This window comes from Strigops habroptila, chromosome 4, assembly GCF_004027225.2.
Source record: "Strigops habroptila isolate Jane chromosome 4, bStrHab1.2.pri, whole genome shotgun sequence".
Lineage (NCBI taxonomy): Eukaryota > Metazoa > Chordata > Aves > Psittaciformes > Psittacidae > Strigops > Strigops habroptila.
The window spans coordinates 8,780,326-8,800,211 of record NC_046358.1 but is presented as its reverse complement, the minus strand read 5'-3'; the positions used below and the strand labels follow the sequence as shown (position 1 = coordinate 8,800,211).

Below are 19,886 nucleotides of genomic sequence, written 5' to 3'. Positions count from 1 at the left end.
ACCCTGCAGTCCCTGTTCTGGTGTAGAGTGGGGTCATAAGGGATCCCAGCTTCTCTCCAAGTCAATAAACACCGATACCAAAATGACAATGAGGTTGCATTCCCCTTCTGTTTCCCTACTGCAGTTCTTGGCTTTCCTTTCTCTCTATTTGCCTGGGGAATCTTAGCATTTGACTAACTACAGGACAGTAAGGAGTTTATTTTTGAGTAGCCCTCTTCTCCTCCACAGTTTGCTCCTAGGACAGGAGGAGGCTTTAAAGAAAATTGGCTTAAACCACACTCTGATTTTTTTTATTTTTTAACTACTACATTCTTTTATCTTTGCTTCAATGTACTTGAGCTGAATTTGTCTTCTGTAGCTAAAGAGCAAAGATCATATTCTAGAAAAAGCTATTCACAAATTAGATTAGTTGAATTACACTTTCTACAATTTTTTTTAATACAAAACATGACCCGCAGGTAACTACTGCTGTTCTCTTTCATTGCAGCAGCTGCAGCTTGTACAAAAAGAGGTATGGTGGCTAGGAATATTGTCTAGGACAAGTCATCAGCTTTGCAAGAAAATAACCTTTTTCCAATCTGAAATGCCTCAAATTTGTGGACATTTAGACATGTTGTTGTGCATACTTTCTGTGGAAGAATGATAGGTGTGGTAGGGCTGCATATTTTATGGGAGAAAACTTTTGATTAGTTGGGGGTAGAACTGACGTTGGTTTTACAGCTGTTGAACTGTGGGGGTTGGGGATTTAGTTTATTAAAGGTCTCTAAAGAAATATAACTATCTTGTACAGTAATTTGATAGGTATTTAAAGGAATAAACTACAGAATTTCGTTATTATTAGCTAATTTGCTTCTTTTTCTCTCAGGAAAAGATCATGTCTGTAGATTCATAGGATGTGGAAGGAACGACAGATTTAACTATGTGGTCATGCAGTTGCAGGTCAGTGTGTCAAACAGCTCAAAGTTTGATGGTGTGTTTTGGTTTATTAGCCAAGCATATATGAAAATAGCAGTAAAATTTTAGAGAATGAGAAATCAAAAAATAAAACAAAGATCATGAATGTATATCTTTATCCTTTGATATCCTTTCCATAATTCTCTCAGAAAGAAGAAAGTTTGTGTCCTCAAAAAGACTTGACTTTTGAAAGAGTCAACTGTGATGTCTTCTGAAATAATTCACATTTCCTTGAAGTCTTCACTTGAAGATACTCTATAATATATATTAGTCTGTGCATTTTGTTGGCCTTCTTTTGATGAAAGGGAAAAAATACGCTTTACAAGTTAGAAGAAAACTCTTAATTCACTTTACTGAAAGACTTTGTGGAAAGTGCTTAATTGGGTGATTAGCGCTTAAAGTTATGGGATTATTGTCGTTTATCATCTTGGCGAACATGGATACTGGAAAAAGGAGTGCTGTAGTTTATACTGTTTCTCATCTGTTATTTTGACAGACCAACACTTTTGTGTGTCATGCGGGTGCGTTTCCTGCATAGTATATTTTTCATCTGTTTGGTTAAATCATCTGAGTTATACTGCATAATTAAATAAATTAACGTACTTTCCTTTAAAGAAGTGAATATAAAGAAGCCTTTGTGAGCAATTTCTCAGCAGCCTTTTTTCAGGTGTGACACAGATACAACATTAACTAGTAGTATATTTACTAGTCTTCTAATAGAGAATAATTTTGTGGAGTAGAAAGATACTAAGATTCATATTTTCAAAAACAGATTCTAAATTTAATTTTGGAGATAGTCGGGGACATATACTCATTGTATTTAGGTGAGACGTGTTATCCTTGAATATGGCAATTGAGAGTATTCTGTAGTTAACCACGAACAGCTGAAGAAGTAGTATGAAGCCTTTACTATCTGTGAATCTTGGTATTAGTATTTTTTTATGTAAATGCCTTTTTAATTTGATCAGGGCCGGAACTTGGCAGACCTGCGTCGGAGCCAGTCTCGAGGAACATTCACCATTAGTACCACTCTGCGGCTTGGGAAGCAGATTTTGGAATCTATTGAAAGTATTCATTCTGTGGGATTCCTGCACAGGGACATAAAACCAGTAAGTATGCCTATTAAATCAAAACAGGCAGGTAGTATGTGGTCATTAGATGGCTGCATGAATAAGAATAGGTTCTATACTAGATGCTAAAATGAAAATGGGAAGGGACAGAAAACGTTCATATTTTTATATAAATCTCTGTATTTATCACAAACAAAGTAAAGAAAGATTAAGACAAAATTATTCAATTATTTTATTGGAATTGCACAATAAAATGAGTGTTTTCAAAGTGTCATGAGGATAGTGCCTTCCTGATAGCATCATGCTTTTGTTCTTACCGTTTCGTCTGTTTATCTTTGAATTTATTTCTGAAATTGCATCATCTATTTTTAATACTGCTCCATGTTAAAAATATCATTAGAGCTGTGAACTTTCAAAATTTGTAAATGAGGGAAAGAAAAAAAAAAAGGCAAATCTCGTGTTTTCTAAGAGATGCAAATATGTGCAAATATGACCGGTTATATCTGGCATATATAACTAAATTTCCTGTCAGCTAAATGATGTTTACGTAAAACCTCTGATAAGTTCCTGTGCATGAGGGAATTTTCATTTTCATCACTTCTTCCTTGCAACTTTTTATAAAAAACCCCTTGTATTCTCTCTGACCCATCCCTAAGACTTCATTTAATATGGAAAGGACACGGGGGCAGTGGATGTCAAGTGAAATAGGTGAGGAGGAGTTAGCTGGAGCGCAAGACTTTAATGATGAGAACTATTCAAGGTTTGAATGGGAAATATGTTCCTTTATGGCTGGCAGGATGGTTTGGGGACATCTTATTATCTGGCACTGTCTTGGAGACAAATAGAATGAAAATGGGGAATGCTGTTAGGGGATGGAAAAAACCCAGAAAATGAGATCTTGAGCCAGGATAAACAGCAGTGTAAGGCAATATATTAGATTCGTAAAAGAAAGAATTTTTCTTCCCCTTTAGAGATTATGCTGTGACCTACACATGCAAAAGGAAGCCTGATTGCTTTCTAGCATGCAGTTTTCTTGGCTTAAAAGTACAAGTCCATTTTATCTTTTGTTATGTATCTTCTAGATGGATTATACTAAAAGCAAGCTTTGTGCTGAGCTGAAATCTTGAAATCCTTGATTGGTTATTTGCTTCGTGATGAATTAGGCAATGCTGAAATTCCGTACCATTTAAAGCAATGTTGATCACACTCATTTCAGTTCATGGTTTTGATTGGGTTTTACCCTCAACCTTACACATTGAAGCAGCTGTGAATTTCAGGCTTATATAGAAGAGTACTGCTGTTTCACATAATGGAATAAGAAAACTAGTTTTTCAGAGTTAATTGTGTTAAGCTTCCAGCTTGCTCAGATGTGTAGCTTCAATTCCATTTCACAGGACTTGTTTTTAGCTTGATCTTTTTTTGTATCATGTAATCCATTTTAAGGGGATTTGATGGGGAGAAACTTGAACCAGTTCAGCCAACATGTTCGAACATCATAAATTAGCAGTGTTGAAGAATTTTATTAAAGGTCTAACATGGAATGTTAATCCATAAAGGCAAATGAGAAAATTTACTGGAGATTTTCAGAATTAATTACCTAAGTCCTCACTGACTTTCCAGCTCTTACTGTTTAGTTGTTTTGGTGTGTGTTGGGTTTGTTTGTTTGTTTATTTTTATTCCGCTGAAACCTGGTTCTTCCCCCTTCCATCAAAAGGAAAAGGCAGTTTGCACCCCTTAGTCTGTATTCTGCATATGTGTTAGTGCATTTGTTTAGATGAGCTTGTTAGCCACTAGGTTTGTATGTTTTTTTGACATGTCCAGATCAAAATATATGAGTGGAAGCTGTGACTGGAAAATTCTTGCTAAAAATAAATATATTCTAAGTGCTGAAGTAAGTTGACAATCTCCTTTTACCGTAGAGGCTGCTGTTCAGATATGCTAAGTTGGATGTGTGATTTTCTTAATGTTTTTTTTCAAACTTAATGGGAGTTTAGTAGAACTGAAAATATGGAAGAAAGAATAAAGAAGTAGAATGTGGATTTTCTATGATTGTGTTACTGTATTAGTATGTGCACATATTGAAATGTGTGTGTATGTATCTATGTATCCATCTGTATTTGTTTTTCTTCCCAGTCTAACTTCGCAATGGGACGTTTTCCTAGCACCTGTAGGAAGTGTTATATGCTGGATTTTGGCTTGGCACGGCAATTTACCAACTCGTGTGGGGATGTCAGACCAGTAAGACTTTTTCACAGTTGTCAATTTAATTAATTGTGGTAATATGCTGTCTTTTTTTCTGAAGAAGTATGGGAATTGCATCGAACTGGTAACTGGTCTATACTTGACAAACATCATTCCAGATCAGAAATGCCACATGATTTATTGATTATATTCAAAGATTGGCAGTCAGGAATGAATCATGCTTCTGATTTTTGTCTTGAGGCAGAGGTGTAGTCTGTGATATTTTTGGGTAATTTACCTTTTGTTTTGGAAAATCAAGTGACAAATAGGATTTCATTAAATATCAGGGTATTACACAGAGGCTGAATTTCGCTTGGTATTATATATTGCATTGAAGAAAAAATCTATGTAGGAGAAAAATGTCAAACACTAAACTGAATATATAACCTTCTGAAAGTCTGAATAATTAAAACAGTGGTAGGACACTAATTATAATAGATAGCAGGACATAGTTAAATGTATTTGCTGTATTCCCATGCGATGCAGTCTGAAGAAAATTGTAGATAAAAGTGTATCAATGAGGACATTATGATTTTAAGTACAGTAGAGCCTCCCTAATTCACTGGCAGGCAGTCCTTTTGTTGATGTCAAAGTTTGAAAATTAGCAAGCCAATGCCATGATACATGATGATGTTTTAAAGAAACATATTTTCTTTATTAAACTAATTTAGTTTACATTTTGATGGTACTAATAATATACTAGTCAATATTGTGTAGCATATTTATTAATGTGATGAGATTTTGAATGCTAGAAGCCATCTCTACAGGATTTTTGATATTGTTTTACCTAGGAAATTGGGAAGGTGGCAAATTTTTGTGTGCAAATGATGAGGTATGTGAATTAGTAAGGTAAATTAGCGGGGTTCTGCTGTACTCTATTCCTTCAGCCATAATGCTGGACACTGCAATGAAAGCAAAGAGCAGGGGAGACCAACAGAGTGGCTGCTGCTGTTGGAAAGGTGAGCTAAACATTTTAAGTAGTTTTTAAATTCTTTTTTTATTTCTCAGTGTTCTTGTCGTGTTCTGTATGTTTGGCTGCTTCTAATGTTTTTCTAACTGACCTGTAATTTCAAAGAGAAAACAATTCCCAAGATTCTGTAATTTCTATAAACACCAATGGTACTATTTTCAGAGAAAATAGGTGATAACAACATAAAATTTAATATTTCTGCTATTCTTTCTTTTGTAACAACTCAGCTCTTGCCTTTTGTTTTTCATTGCAGTGCCCTACAATGTAACTGAAGTAATTCTTCAATTTAATCTGTTTAGAATGTTCTGACAGGGTAATCCATATTAGTAGAGTGGCAGTGAGGAGGGAAAAAAAAAAGACTCCTGTATAGACAGCAACCACAATGTTGGCCTTGCTTATACCCAAAATTTATTAATATTTTTATTAAATGTGCTATGTGCTTTGCCTTAAGGCTATCCTTCTTCTAAACTTCATTAGATTTCTTCAACAGATACTGCAAATAACCTGGAACAATGTAAAAGCATATTCTCCAAAAAACATAGTACTCTATTGGTAAGAACCTGTTCCTTAGTTAAGGTTAATTAATAGATTTTTATGATGGGTCTAATTTTCTATATACCTGCCTTCTGCTGAAAGAATCCAGTCCCACTCAGATTTAACATATAACTCCTGAGTTCTCGAATTTCCAAGATGTGATTTAAAAGAATTGGAAGAGAAACTTTGGAAATTCTAGTATCAGGTTTTGGTCCTTTGGCAGCTTTGTATTTCCCCCAACGTTAAGGAATTCCTGGTGGCCAGAAATCTGTTCAACTCAAAAAGACAGAAGAGACTTATATGGATACTATTGAAAGCAGAAAAGTTTATGACAGAACTGTATTTCCATCCAGAAATCATTGGCCAGCACCACTGGCTATCATATGCATTCCAACAGGTGGAGATAAAAAAATCGAATTAGCTTCAAGACTGGTAGAGAAGAAAGGTGGTGTGTAGTTCTTTGACAAAATGCAACTTAAGACTGGCAAGAGGGTTGAAACTAAAAGGCAATTTCAAGAAGAAATTATCATCAATTTTATAGTTTAAATCTTCTTGTTATAAATTGTTATATGTATTCACTTGACTGAAGTTCAAACAAGAAGTTGAAGAGAGGTCCTTATGGTGAGGAAGACTGTTTTATTGTGTGAAATCAGGTCAGGAAGCAATGAGGAAATGAGAAATTCAGCAAAGCATTAAGCTGCCCAACATTAGGCTCTTAGTTAATGCCAGTGCATTGTACAAAGACAGAGAAATGCAGCAGAGTTTCATATGACTTCAGTGTGGTATTGTGTTCTTGTTTCAGATCTGTTATAAAAAGAGGAATTATAAAACTTGGGGAATCCATGGTTTTATTCCCATACTTGACTGAAGTACGTGCTGGTGGCTAGTGATATGTTCAACCATCCATTTGGACCCTTCTGTGTTTCTGTTAAGCCAATGCTTATTCTAGTCTGAATCTTTTATTTTGTCACTTCTCTCTGGTTTCCTTTCTACACCCACCTCCTCATACTGCTTTGCTTCCAGTTAAACTAATTTCTCCTTGCAGTTTTGGTGCCCACTGAAATAGTTCAGTGCAACTAAGTGACATTTTCTTTGCCCTCAGTTTCGTTTCTTTGCACCACAATGAGACCTGAAAGCGTTCTGAAGGAATGAAAGAAAAGAAATTCAGGCTGTTGCAGCTCTGGATTGAGTTATGCCTCATGACAGACAGAACATTTGAAGACTTTAGATGCCTCATTCAAACAAGGCTGTATTGAGCTTGTGTGAAATTTACTTTTTCTGAAAGCTCAGGCATAATGAGTGTTGGATGGCTAGTAGAATGTTCCTTGAGATCATCAAATCCCTCCTTGTCTGTCTTCATTCCAAGGCATTCTGGGGATACATATAGGCTTCCTACAAATTACTGTGGGGGTTAAGAAGCAAACATTTGTTTCAGCTGCATTCAAGAGCAGTTTGAAATTATTTGCTGAATTAAAAGCAAGCAGCTACAAAACCAGTTATCTAACATGAAGAATTTCAGCTTAAATTGGTAATACGCAGGAAGTTTCAAGTGGCTGAATACACGATCTTATATGGAAAGTAGTGGCCAATGTTTAAGTACAGATTTTACTACAGGTGCCCGAAATGGTATGTTGGGAGTGAAGTTCACAAACAGGCAGTAGTGCTAATGGGTCTGCAGAAATTTTGCTGAAGTTCCAACAATATTGCAATAGAAAAAGTTTACCCTTTAAAGTGGAAATGAAGATTCATCCAGGTTAGAGTATTTAAATATTTTTGGTACTCTCTGTAGTAATTAGTTTTTTGTTTCACGTTGTTATTACTATAGTTACCAAACATACCTGTTCTCATTACAGAAAATGCACTGATGACACAGATGCTTCCCTAGCATGGGCTTGGTTGTCCCTCCTCTTTTCTGTGGTGTATAAACCCATTCTGAACATTAGTTTCTTCATGTGCACCGGCATGAAGAAACTGTCTATAATATTCAAAAATCTTAGCCTATGGAACTAAGTCTCCCACACATCATATTAATTTAAATGCAGGGTTTTAATGAGTTATCAGAGACTCTTTCTGGACAAGTTTTACAGTAGCATTGGATCTATTTGTGTTCGCTGGAGTCTGTTTTCTCATCTTGCTGCCATGCTTTCCTACGTTCCCTAAATGGCAGCAGAATTAAGTTAAAAGCAGCTCTATCTTCCATGATACATTAAATTAGTCCCCAGAGTAAATAGATGTTATTACAGCAAAAATCGCTCCCAGGATTTTTGTGCGCTGTAGGCAAAGAAAGCCTTTGTTTAAGTACTGCTTATTTTAGTTCAACTTGAGTGTAATCTTTCTTTTCCTCCTTTGTGGGAGCACTGATTTCTTGAATTCTCATTTGATTGTTCTTTATTGCTAAAGAGAAGTTTTAAAATGAGACATTTGACACATTAATGAGAATAATAATGTATTTAAATTTATGAGTTACTGTGAAATATAATAAAATTTATCTCAGTGTTTTGTTTCTTCTGCTGTTGCCTACCATAAGTAGTGTTTATGACAAAGTTCACAACAAATAAAGCTACTCTGATTCAGTCTGCCTTGAAATCAACAGTGGCTCATATATTAGTAAGTTGAAATTCATTTAATTAATACATATTTTTAAACAAATAAAACATCTGGGGATTATAATATGAACAAGCTTGCAAAGAAAATTGTGTAGGTAGATCAGTCTACAATTGAAAGAAAATATTTAGCTTGTCTTTATCGAGAAATGTTAGGATCCAGAATTTTAACATTTCTGTAATTATGCCATCAGAACTAACTTATAGCTTCTCCTATGCCATGAGATTACATCCTATCTATTGACATCATCTCTTCATGTGTTGGTTTTTCTCTTCTGCATTACTAGCATTTGTCTTCTGTGATTCCGGCCAGCTTTCTCTCGTTTTCTCATTCTTCTCCATTTTCCATTAATACAGGCCTTCAACCTACATCCACATAGTTTGTGCTGTTTTATCTTTAGTGACAGTCTTCCTTTATCTGACTTTGCTCTGGCTTCAGCTTCTTTCACGATTTAATTTCAAGTCCTCTTGCTTCAGCATGTATATCTCTAGTTTTATGTTCCCTCCTTTTATCCTTTATCTTCAGATAACCTCATTCATAAACACTTTTTTTTCTTTTTGTCTCTATGCACGATTCATGTTTCATGATGTCCCTGTTCCAATACTGTTTCTTTCTGTTCCACCTAAAACAGTGTCATGTATCTCTAGTATCCTTGTGAAAATCTTCTGATGAACTGAAACTCAATGTGCTCTTAGTCTCCTTTCTCATGTACCAACCATTCAGCTATACTTCTGTTTTGAATCACTGCATGTGATACCATCTTCCTGTCCCTGAGGCTTACTGGCAGTTTTGACTGGGTATGTCTTTACATCCAGTCTCCATATGTATCCTGACAGTGTTCTCTCTATAATATGCTCATACATTCATATGTGTATGCATGCAAATATTTATTTTTTATTCACAAACCTGAAGTTCTTCTGTAGGCTCACCATCCCCTGACCTGACTGTTACACTATCCTCTTTCTGGTTTGGTGAATACGAGACTTTTGTCTTGACAAACACCAAAATTCAGGGTGCTACTGCAGACACAATTTATGTGATTTGTTTTGATTGTTACCCTTCCAAAGTGCTACTTATTTTAATTTTTAAGGCTCTTGAGGATCTTTCCCCTCACAGACTATCTTTCATGCACAGTAAAGATAAGCAACAGTAAAGATGGCAACTTGTCTCCGTTACCTATTTCTGGATTTTTAAAGAAAGGAACTTAAGTCTTTATTTGAGGCTGTTTCTTATGTTAGAAGGGAGATATTTCTAGTCACCCAAAACCTCACTGTTTTCTTTTAAATCTGTTTGGAAATAAAACTGGAAAAGTCTCATTATTTTCTGTAGGAGTTGAAAAATAATCTTTGTTTGGCCTTTCAACCTTCAAATACAGCCTGTCAGGACTGTAATAATTTAAGGTTTAAATGGAAGGTGGGCTTAACAACAAAAAGCAGAATTTAGTGCCAGTCTGTGCAGAATTACACAAAGATGGAAATAATACTGCATATGGAAAAGATTATCTTCTAGTACAAGAAACTATACATGAATGATGGGGAGTCTTATTTATGCATATGCTGTGTATGTATTGCTGGTTTCTTATTTTGAACTACTAAAAAAAGTAGTTTCAACGTTGCATTTTCATTTTGGCTGTTATCAGTTGTTTCTTATAGACAAGTTTGGATGGAGGACTCTTTTGTTGTCAATATTTTCTCCCTGAGAAATAATGGTGTCTTCTTAGACTTCATACCTGAAAGAATGGTCAAGGCAGAGAGCTTAGAATGAGAAAGCCTTTCTTGAAGTTCATCCCTACTCATTCCACGAAGGGTTCAAGTCATATTTCTATATTAAAGTGTTTCCCAGAGTTTGGTGTCACGCTTGTCGGATTATAAGACATTTCAGTATGATTATCAGAGATGTCATTCATCTTTGTACTACCCATCTTAATGTCAGACTCCATGGTGATTTAGCACCATTAAAACCATGTTACGAGGGTGTCCATTCAGCTGCAGCTGCTTCAATCTAAATACTTTTTTGGAAAATGCAGGTGTAATGTAAGGATCTCAGAAAGTAGTATTTAAAGATCAGGAAGAGGAGTCTCAACTGAGTGATTTGGTTGTTCAACACTTGTAGTGCTTGATGTATTTTTTATTGCATTTTGGAGTGTCACATGTGGACTGTGTGTTTACAGAATTGAGGAGCAAGCAGTTTTCAGCCCATTTCACTGTTGGTTTTTTTTTCCCCAGTGGGATTTGCAATAGCATGATTTTTCACCCTCGGATTTGATTATCTGAAATGACTTCCATTTGGTTTGCAGCAGTCAGGTGACAGTAAAACTGTTTTTGAAAGTAAAAAAATAAGACTTGAAGGAGATGATCAAAAATATGATGGAATCTAAGAAATTGCCTCTGTAGGTATTAATGTCTTCTTTATTCCCACATTTTTGTATCCATCAAACCTCCTTTTTCAAGGAAAGTGCAGAACAGTCGCAAAGCTTAAGCTTTTGAATTCAGTAAGCAGCAGTTTTCATATGAACTACTGCTACAGGATGCACTAATTTTTACATATCTGAAGGACACTAGTATCAAATTTCTTCATTCTTCTTCCTGGTTTCCATTGTACTTCTGTCATCACCTTTTTTGCTTTTCTATATAAGCTGCTTTTCCCATATTGTAGCTGAAATAGCCTTTTAGAGCCTCTCTGCAGAACTATATAATTTCTTCCTCCGACGACAGCAGAACTCTTTTTCAGAAAACAATGAAGTAACACATCTGCAGTGTATTTCCCAAGTATTTTTAGTTGTAGCTGTCTTTATTCCTTTCCCTACGAAGTGAATGCAGTTTCTAAGTCTTATTTTTACACATTGACTGTGTAGGTAGGTAGTGATCAGTTGTAAAGTTGGTAAAAAGGGATAGAATTGATTGTAAATGTAGTACAGCAACTGTTAGAGAAGCCCTAGTCTTTTCTGGTATACCATAATAATTATCTGGACTGTAACTTTAAATTCAGCATTTTCCTTATGGGAAAATACCAGCCTGTTTTTTACAAAGACGAGTAAGAATTCGTTTCAGGAGATTATGGGAAGGAGTATTTTGGGACAGGTTTTTATATAATGAAAATATTTCTGTTCAAGCTTTATTAGTCTGCCACAGCATCTGAATATACTGGCAAAAGGAAAAACCTTTATTGATCACCTGAAGGACACAGGAGTTTTAGATTTTTCTTGGGTTATTCAGTCAGCAGAGACGTTTTCCTACTTTTTCAAGGTATTAGCCTTAAATGAAATAGTTGTAGTTGCAGAAGATCTGGTACTGTTTTATTAGAATGAAATTGTTCTGAACACCCAAATGCGGTATCTAAAAAGTAAAACATCTGTTCTAAACTGTGGAAAAAAAAAAAGAGTAAACAAATGGCACACAAACAAATTTTTGTGCAACTGTGCTGCTGTTCTCAGTGGTTTGAACCCTGGCTTTTTGTGTGTTTTGTTTTATTTGCTTGGAGCACATTTTGACCTCATATACTTTTGGGAAATGTTGAACAATGGTATGTGTGTAGCTGGGAATAGGATGAAGAATATGGAAATGGGCAGTAGTGTGGTTCTGTATAGGCTTCTGAAACTAAATTTTACATGCTGGGAACAGTACTAGGATGCAGGTAATTTTTGGGTAGAATAGAAAATTAAATTCTAGGATGGAGGTTGATAAGGAAGCACTCATTGGTGGAAGGAGCCTTGTCTGGTGATGAAAAAGACCAGAAGAGAGAAAAATGTGTGTGGGAAGGAGAACAAAAACTGCTGGGGATGATGTAGGCTCTTAAAAGAAAGGAGGAGGAAAAGGGCAGGGGAATAAATTGTTGGAGAGAGGAAGCCAATAATTGAATTAATGGTGTAGATAAGAATTGATTACTGCAAAGCAGGGTAATGTGAATTTAATTGTGAGGAGCCTCTCTTTAATCATCAGGCAAATATATTAAGCAGGATGCAAATTTAGTATGTTTCTGAGATTAATACTGTTTATTGCTTTTTTGAGAGTGTTGTCAGAGGGTTAGTTTACTCACCATTTTGTTTCCCATTGTCCTAAGTGGTAGCTGAAGTAAATAGTACTAGAATCTGGTTTTTATTGAAACGAAGAATAAATTATTCTTTTTGAATATAAACCTAACTTCATGCAGCCTTTAGATTACATGTCTCTGTTTACATGGTGATAGTGAAAAGTGAAGGTGTCAGCTGTGGTACAGAAATAGAAAACCTTGAGGGACAAAATCTGAAGGACGTTGGCATTCTTAACGGCATCGGTGCTACAGCTAGCTCTTGGGCAGTTGTCATCAATCCTGTTTTAAAAGGAATGTTAACCATAACTGTTCTTTGAGATACTATTAAATTTAATACTAAGAAAGCAAAATGAAAGGCAAAAGAAGCCATTAGTCTTTTCTCTTAAAGAGACTAACCTTTAAAAATGAATTTGAATTCATGTAAATATTTATAATTATTTAAAAATCCATAAATTCAACCATCACGTGTTATCACAGGCCTGATCTTTGTGGTCTTTTATTTATGTGGACTTCAAATTGCAAATAACTGAATTGTATTTGTTTTACAGAGAAGATAGGATAACACGTATTGCAAGCTGAGCTGACAAAGCTCGGGAAAAACACAATTGAAAAACTATCCATAATAAGGTGGTGTTCAGATAACATCTTTTTATCTAAAACATCTGTGTTTTTCTGCTCAGTGTGCAGGCCTCACTGACTGGCAGTGATTATTCAAATTAACAGCCAGTCCCCTGAATCTGGTGGTTTGGGCTCAGCAAAGATGAACGAAGAAGAAAATTTCTTTTTTCCTCATTTGGTAATTAGTTTGGAATGTGGCATTCCTCTTTGAAAGTATCCTGACTAGTGGCTTAAAAGGCATTCTGAGGAGGCTCTGTTTTGTCTGTGGAACTGTTGTATTTTTTATAAATACAACTTTTTAGGTCAAAGGGAGAGTTACCCTATGACTGCTTTCCCTCCTCTCCCCACCTTTCTCTTGCTCTTCCCAGTGGCTAGATTTTAGGTCAATGTTCAGTTGTTATTTAAACAAAATTAACAGCTCAGACAGAATTCTCACCCTCATAGATTTGTTTAGCATGACCTTAATTTCAAGTGTCTAGACTTTCCTCTGGTTATTTGAAATAAGTAAAAAATAAAAATTATATTCTTTAACATACATTAAGGAGGCTTATAGTATTCTAGATCTAACTTGCCAGGCTTTTTTTTTTACCTGGAAATTTGAAATCTTAAACCTTACCGAGCTGGGATGTCCTCATTTTAGAACAACTAGGAAATGTAGCATTGGTTTTTCTTTTACGATTTGCATTAAAGGAGCCACAAAACTCTTGCTCTAAACATTAACAAAGGTATTCAAATCCAAAGGAGACAGAGTATCCACCAAATATTTCTAATGCTCTTTACTTATGCTCTTTAATGGTGACCTGTCAGTAACAAAAGTGTCTCTAGCTCCTGCTAAAGCAGAAGATACACCAGCTGCTGTACAGTCTGACCCTTAGAAAAATGCAGTGAAAGCAATTGTGGATGCAAATGTTCAGATCTTTTTATTGTCTAGGGAAGCGGTTTCAAGCCTGTTCATATCAAGCAGTGAACATGTTATTCCATTCAGGTGTTTATGTACAAAATCAAATAAATGCCGCTTGCCTTTCTTCAGTGCCGTCAGGTTCTGAAAATTTTCCAGCCAATGATTTTTTTAATCTTCAAGTTTCACTTTAGGATGACAGATGGTGTTCTAGAAATAAAATTTAAGAAGCTGAATTCTTTTAAAAAAAGAAAACCCAAACAAACCAAAACAAACTCCTAAAAAACCCTGAAAAAAAGTATTTGTTTCTAAAATAAAGATTTTCATTAATAAGTAACGATTCAAAAGTAGTGTTGCAAGAGATGACTGGCGTAGTTTTTTGGAAACCTGACTGTCTCTTCCTGTTATAGCCCACTTGTGTCTTTTCATGTCTATAAAATTAAATTCTGTACATTTTGCTACCGTAGAACAGAGAAAATGACTAATGAACAAATATTTTAAATCTATGCTTTCAGCTTCTCTTCACCAAATCTGCATCAGCCAGACTATATTACATATATTTTTGGAAATAGATGAGGCTTGCAAGATTTCCTTCTAAATTCTGAGCTAAGCATTTGATAGTTGATAGCTTTTTAAAAAACTAACTACTTCAAAGAGAAGAACTTTGTTTCAATAAATGGAGTGCTGTGGAACAGGCTAAGAGGAGTTATTAAAGCGTTATATTTTTCTTCATAACTTTCAGTTCTGTAGCAAAAGAATTACACAATATCAGAGCCGTTCAGTGCAAGTTGTAAACATGTAGCCTGATTCTTAAATAACCTGTACATACTCCCTGATTCTTTCCCCATGTTATTTAAGTCAACAAAGACTGGAGCCTAATTAATGTTACAGAATCATAGGATGGTTGGAAATGGAATGGACCTTAAAGCCCATCCAGTTCCAACCCCCTGCCATGGGCAGGGACACCTTCCACTAGACAAGGTCCTCCAAGCCCTGTCCAACTTGACCTTGGACACTGCCAGGGATGGGGTAGCCACAGCCTCTCTGGGCAACCTGTGCCACCGCCTCAGCACCCTCACAGGGAAGAATTTCTTCATAATGTCTAATCTAAATCTACCCGCTTTCAGTTTAAAGCCATTCCCCCCTTCCCCTCTCCTTCCTCCCCCCTCTTCTTTAAAGTCGAAAGCAGGAATCTGCATGAGTTGAATGAATCATGACATTAGTCATTTGAGGCTCCATTTCTGAATTAGCAATAACTTTATAGGGAAGACAAGTTATTTTGGGGAGGTTTGTACAGACATTATTTTTGAATAAAGAGGTTAAGATAACTACGAAATTGTTAGGTTTTAAAAGTTTTTGAAGTAACGTAAGGTGTGATATTCCTACCAGTGAAAAACCTATTTAGCTATCATGGTATAGCTATGTTATACCTACCACAGTAGGTATATATCACCTCCTTCAGGGACATAGAGGGAGCTTATTTAAGGCACAATCTTATAACATATATAGGTAGTATTTTCAGCTTCCAGGGAACATGATCCTTGCAAGTTTGATTGTATTACTGACAAAGAAGAAATGAAAGAAATCGGTGTTATAGAGACAGACAGCTGGTGTCATGTGTGATAGTACAAGGTGAAAAAGGAAGGTAGGAAGTTAATGTAAAAGATAAAGAAAAAGCAGTATGAATTGACTTAGAAGGTGACACAAGTAAAATGGATATATGAATTTCATGTGGTATGATTGTTTTGTAACATCTGTATGGAATATTCTTGCCATAATTAAATGAAATTAAAAACTTCAGTCAATAATATATGGTTATTTCTCTGAGAGGAAGATCCTTTGTGACCTGGTGTTTGGGGCTTTTGGGTAAAAAATAAAAAGAATACACAATCTATTAATATCCTGTCTGGAGGAACAGGTTGATAAATAATTAAGATATGAAAAAGATTTATTTCTCATAATACAATACTTTGTAATTGTTGGTGTATATTGGTTTTTTTTCCTCCTTTCCTGTGGTGTGCAGAACACTGATATATCCAAACAATCATTGAAAAATGTAACTTGGAAATTCTGCTGTGCTTTATGGCTGTTCCATATTCTGATACAGCAGTTCCTTTACTTTCTACAAAACTGATAGATGCTCAGGAGAGTGGGCTGTAACCATCCTTTAAAAATAAAAGAAGAAATAGTTTTTGCATTGAGATCTGATGTTATCTTAAAAAAAAAAATCAAATTATTCTAGGAATGCTGGAACTTACTGCCTTCCTATGGTTTTGTGTACTGCTTCCCTTATGCCCTCCAAAGTTCTCACTATTCTCAGCTTCATACTACACCCTGCCTTTCTGACCAGTATATAGTTGCCTTTCAGGACTAGGCATACGCTCACTTGCCATCTAAAATGCATGCTGATTGACCAGCTGGTTGGTGTCTCTTAAGATGAATGTGAGCCACTTTAATTGAATTTTAACTGTCTGCCTCTGTGTCAAGGTAGTAATTTGGGTTCTGTCTTTAATCGCTGACTTTCATTAAACTTGCAGGAACTGAAAGTCTTTGAGAGCTGTCCCATTTGTTTGAAATTAAAAGCTATCATAATGGAAATGACAGATGGTTTGGTCCAGTGAAATTTGGTTCCTGGTGAAAGTAGAAGCAAACCAGAATCAAAATAGAAATCTTAATTTCTAACTAATTTCTAATTGAAAAGAAGTGTGTTATTTTATGTATGTTACCTTGCTTGAGACCTTTTGTTTCTCATCGTTACTTGAAAATAAGTTACTACTGAAATAAGTCTATTGCTGCATTCATGCAAATCTTTAATAGTAGTATTATCATTATAAATACTTAATATGGTAGGGACAAAACAATTAAAAATGAAGGTCTCGGTTCTCAACTCTGCAAAGAGCATGGGACTTTCCATGATGTAAAACAACTGTAAATTTTTTACTTACAGAGATAAGTAAAACAATATTCTGCTGTCTGGGGAAATTGTCTGTCAGAGCATTAGCTGGTTTACGTGGATAGTCTTCCTCTTAGAGTAATCTCTGCTTCAGCTCCTGGTATAAGAGGAAGAAGAAAGACTGCAAAGGGCAAAGCAAACAGACACATGGCAGATTTATCCTGTGTGATTTTTCACTGCAGTAAGTTCAGGCTTATGACAGACTCTTAGTAGGTTGTTACCACCTCCAGCCCACCAGACTTTTTATCTGCTCATGAATCATCTTTGGAGCATTGCCTTTTTCACCTAGTGCATCACATTGGCTAAGTAAATACTCCAGATTGAAAACTGAGTAGTTCAGGGGCTGGTTTGTGTATCAAATATTGCTGTCTTGGAGATGATGATGCTCTTTATAGCACAGGCAGTTGGAGTTAAATGATCATTTGTCACCACATGTCTGTTAGAACTCACAATAGCAAAATTTAATTGTACTACTAGACGTTAACTTGGCTTGTTACCCAGCTTCTGCTAGAACTAGGTAGCATAGGATCAGACAGCTGCAATCAATTTTTGGAAATAACAACTTCTGTTTAGGTAGATCTGAGTCCAAATAATCTGTCATACTGACAACTGGTAGGAAATGGGTCGATGAGAAGTTCTAGGTGCAAGTACCTTGGTTATTAGTGTCAGATATGGTTTTTATACAGAGCTGAAAGTATGGTTTTGAAGAGCTGTATATACAGTAAAAACTAACTGAGCTGTATAATATACTGTGATGGCGCATCTCAGCTACTTGATCTTTCCTTACCCAGATGATCCCTGAATTTTTCATTTACTTCAAACTTGTGCTAACACATGCTAGGCATTAAATTAGATCGTGAAGGCCATACCTACAAAAAAAGGGTGTATGGGAATATGAATTGTTGAAGCTATTTGGTATTAAAAAGGGTTCTGAAGAATTGAAACTGTGTATAGTTCCAATCCTGGAAATATATTCCTGTTGGGTAAAAGAACTAGGAAATTGACATTTTTGAAGGGAAAAGATAAGAAAGGAGGACTCTGCCTTCAACAAAAGGAAAGAGAGGTAATGTAGGTGGCTGCTTTTCTACCCATCCCCCTGTGTGCTTTAGAACTTTGCTTTAGAGGCAGCACCGAGAAGGTGAGGTTCACTGTCTGAGCTGGCTTCTCAATCCAAAATCTAAAGATGCTGAAGAATTCTCAGTCATTGCCTGACTGATAGGAAGAACCATGGTATGCGTCAGGTATAGTGTAAAGAACCAATACTGTAGTATTTTTTCATGCTCATTATATAGTTTCCATGACTGCAGTAAAAAAGTTAACTTTTTGCTCTGCATAACACTTCCATTGTTGCCTGGAGCAATAAACCCAGAGCATTTATCTAGAGGTACTGAAGTGAGCTAAGGAGTGTGATTTGCCTCCTCCACGGCCCCTCCAAAGAAGCAACAGCTGCAGATAGGTTTGTAAGCATAATGTCTCTTAGGAATCTGCAAACCTCTGTGCTTAGAGGAAATAGTTCACTTTTTTACAGAACTCCTAATTTCCTTCATGTAGTTTATCTAAGACACTTTCATGCGTTTCCAGGGCAGGGTGACCTCCAAAGAAAATTGATATTATGTTAACTTTAACTTACATTTGAAGAATTTAGTGATAGTAATCAAATCTGAGACAGCTCTCACTTCCGGATCACTGCTTGAGCTAATAATATTAGAAAAAACTTTTTTATGTAAACTGATCCAAACAAGTTACAGTTTTGTAGAAGATTTTCAAAGTGTGTTTTGTGTCAAATCTAAGCTTTGAGCCTATGACTGATAAGATGCCGCTAAATTTCAAGTGAAAAAACAGGAGAATGCTGATTATGATGTTTGCCATGGAAAGGAACATAGATGGGATCCATTTTAATCCCGGGTGTCAGTGGAATTCACAGATATTTTTAAATGCAGAAATCACCATTTCTTTAGTACAAATGCCCTTTGCAGCTGTATGCTCCAAAAATGCCATAGATCCTGTTGGGTTGTCTTAATAAGCCACCTGTAATGATTGAAAAAATGGACCTATTAAGCTTTGTTCTCAACAAGGAAATCTACTTTGCTTTAAGGAAGCTCAGTTGCTGTGGTAGCAGCTTTCTTAGATAAGGCATCTGGAAGACAATACTACAAACAATGTTTCAGCAAGGTGGTGGCAGGTGAGCTCAGATAGGAAAAATTTGGAGGCATCTAAAAGCAAATTAACATGATCAGTAATAGCAGAGGGGAGGTTATTTGAAAAAACAGGGTGACTCATTCAGGAAGTTGCTATTATTGCCTGTAATATTTCTCTTTCACTACATATGAGCTGTTGTGAGATGCATAAAGAACTTTGAAACAGTTTCCAAAGTTTTGCAAATGCTCAGAAGTCCATACGTTCTGTTCTGAACTGGGCAAACTTGATTTGATTTACTACAGCCGTCATTCATGTTGTTAGTGCCATGATAGAATTAATTCATTGTTGTGTGGCATTGCAATAGCATTATGAAATAGTGACCAGGTGCATTAGTAAGAGGTGTTTCATTGTGTCTTAAAGGGTAACAGAGACTGCAGTTTAAGGCAAGACATTGTAAAAGCATTTAGATATCCTTGCTGGGGTAAAGAATTTAGAATTCATTTCATGATAAGCTAATGTATAAAACAATATTCATGCTTTTCAACCAGGATAATTGAAATCATCTTAGGGCAAATAATATTACAGGAATGTTTAAGGATGGCAGTGACTTTAACATTCAAAAGCAATTGAGTTGGTACGCAGTGAAATTTCCCCATAAAGACTTTTCTCCCCCAGGACAGAACTGGAATAGGTCAGATATCAGATTGTTAGGTTTTATTAGGGGATGGGATAATTTAGATTCCATGTGCCTCTTTTATTTCCTTATCAAGCAACTGAAATATTTTTGTGCTAGTTATCAAGTAGAAATTGAAGTTGTGACTCTAGGAATAAAAGCCTCATTTCATCTTAGTTTTCATATTTTTCATTATTTTCACC

At 35.8% G+C, this 19,886-nt stretch overlaps 1 protein-coding gene across 3 annotated transcripts in view; it reads left to right on the top strand.

Moving 5' to 3' along the window:
• Positions 1-19,886, top strand: part of TTBK2 (tau tubulin kinase 2) — a 95,524-nt gene that overhangs the window by 36,383 nt on the left and 39,255 nt on the right. For all 3 annotated transcript variants that reach the window (XM_030481450.1, XM_030481451.1, XM_030481449.1), the window contains exons 4-6: positions 866-939; positions 1,923-2,063; positions 4,158-4,262. In XM_030481450.1, coding sequence (XP_030337310.1) covers positions 866-939; positions 1,923-2,063; positions 4,158-4,262 — 320 coding nt within the window. The remainder of the gene's footprint in view (positions 1-865; positions 940-1,922; positions 2,064-4,157; positions 4,263-19,886) is intronic.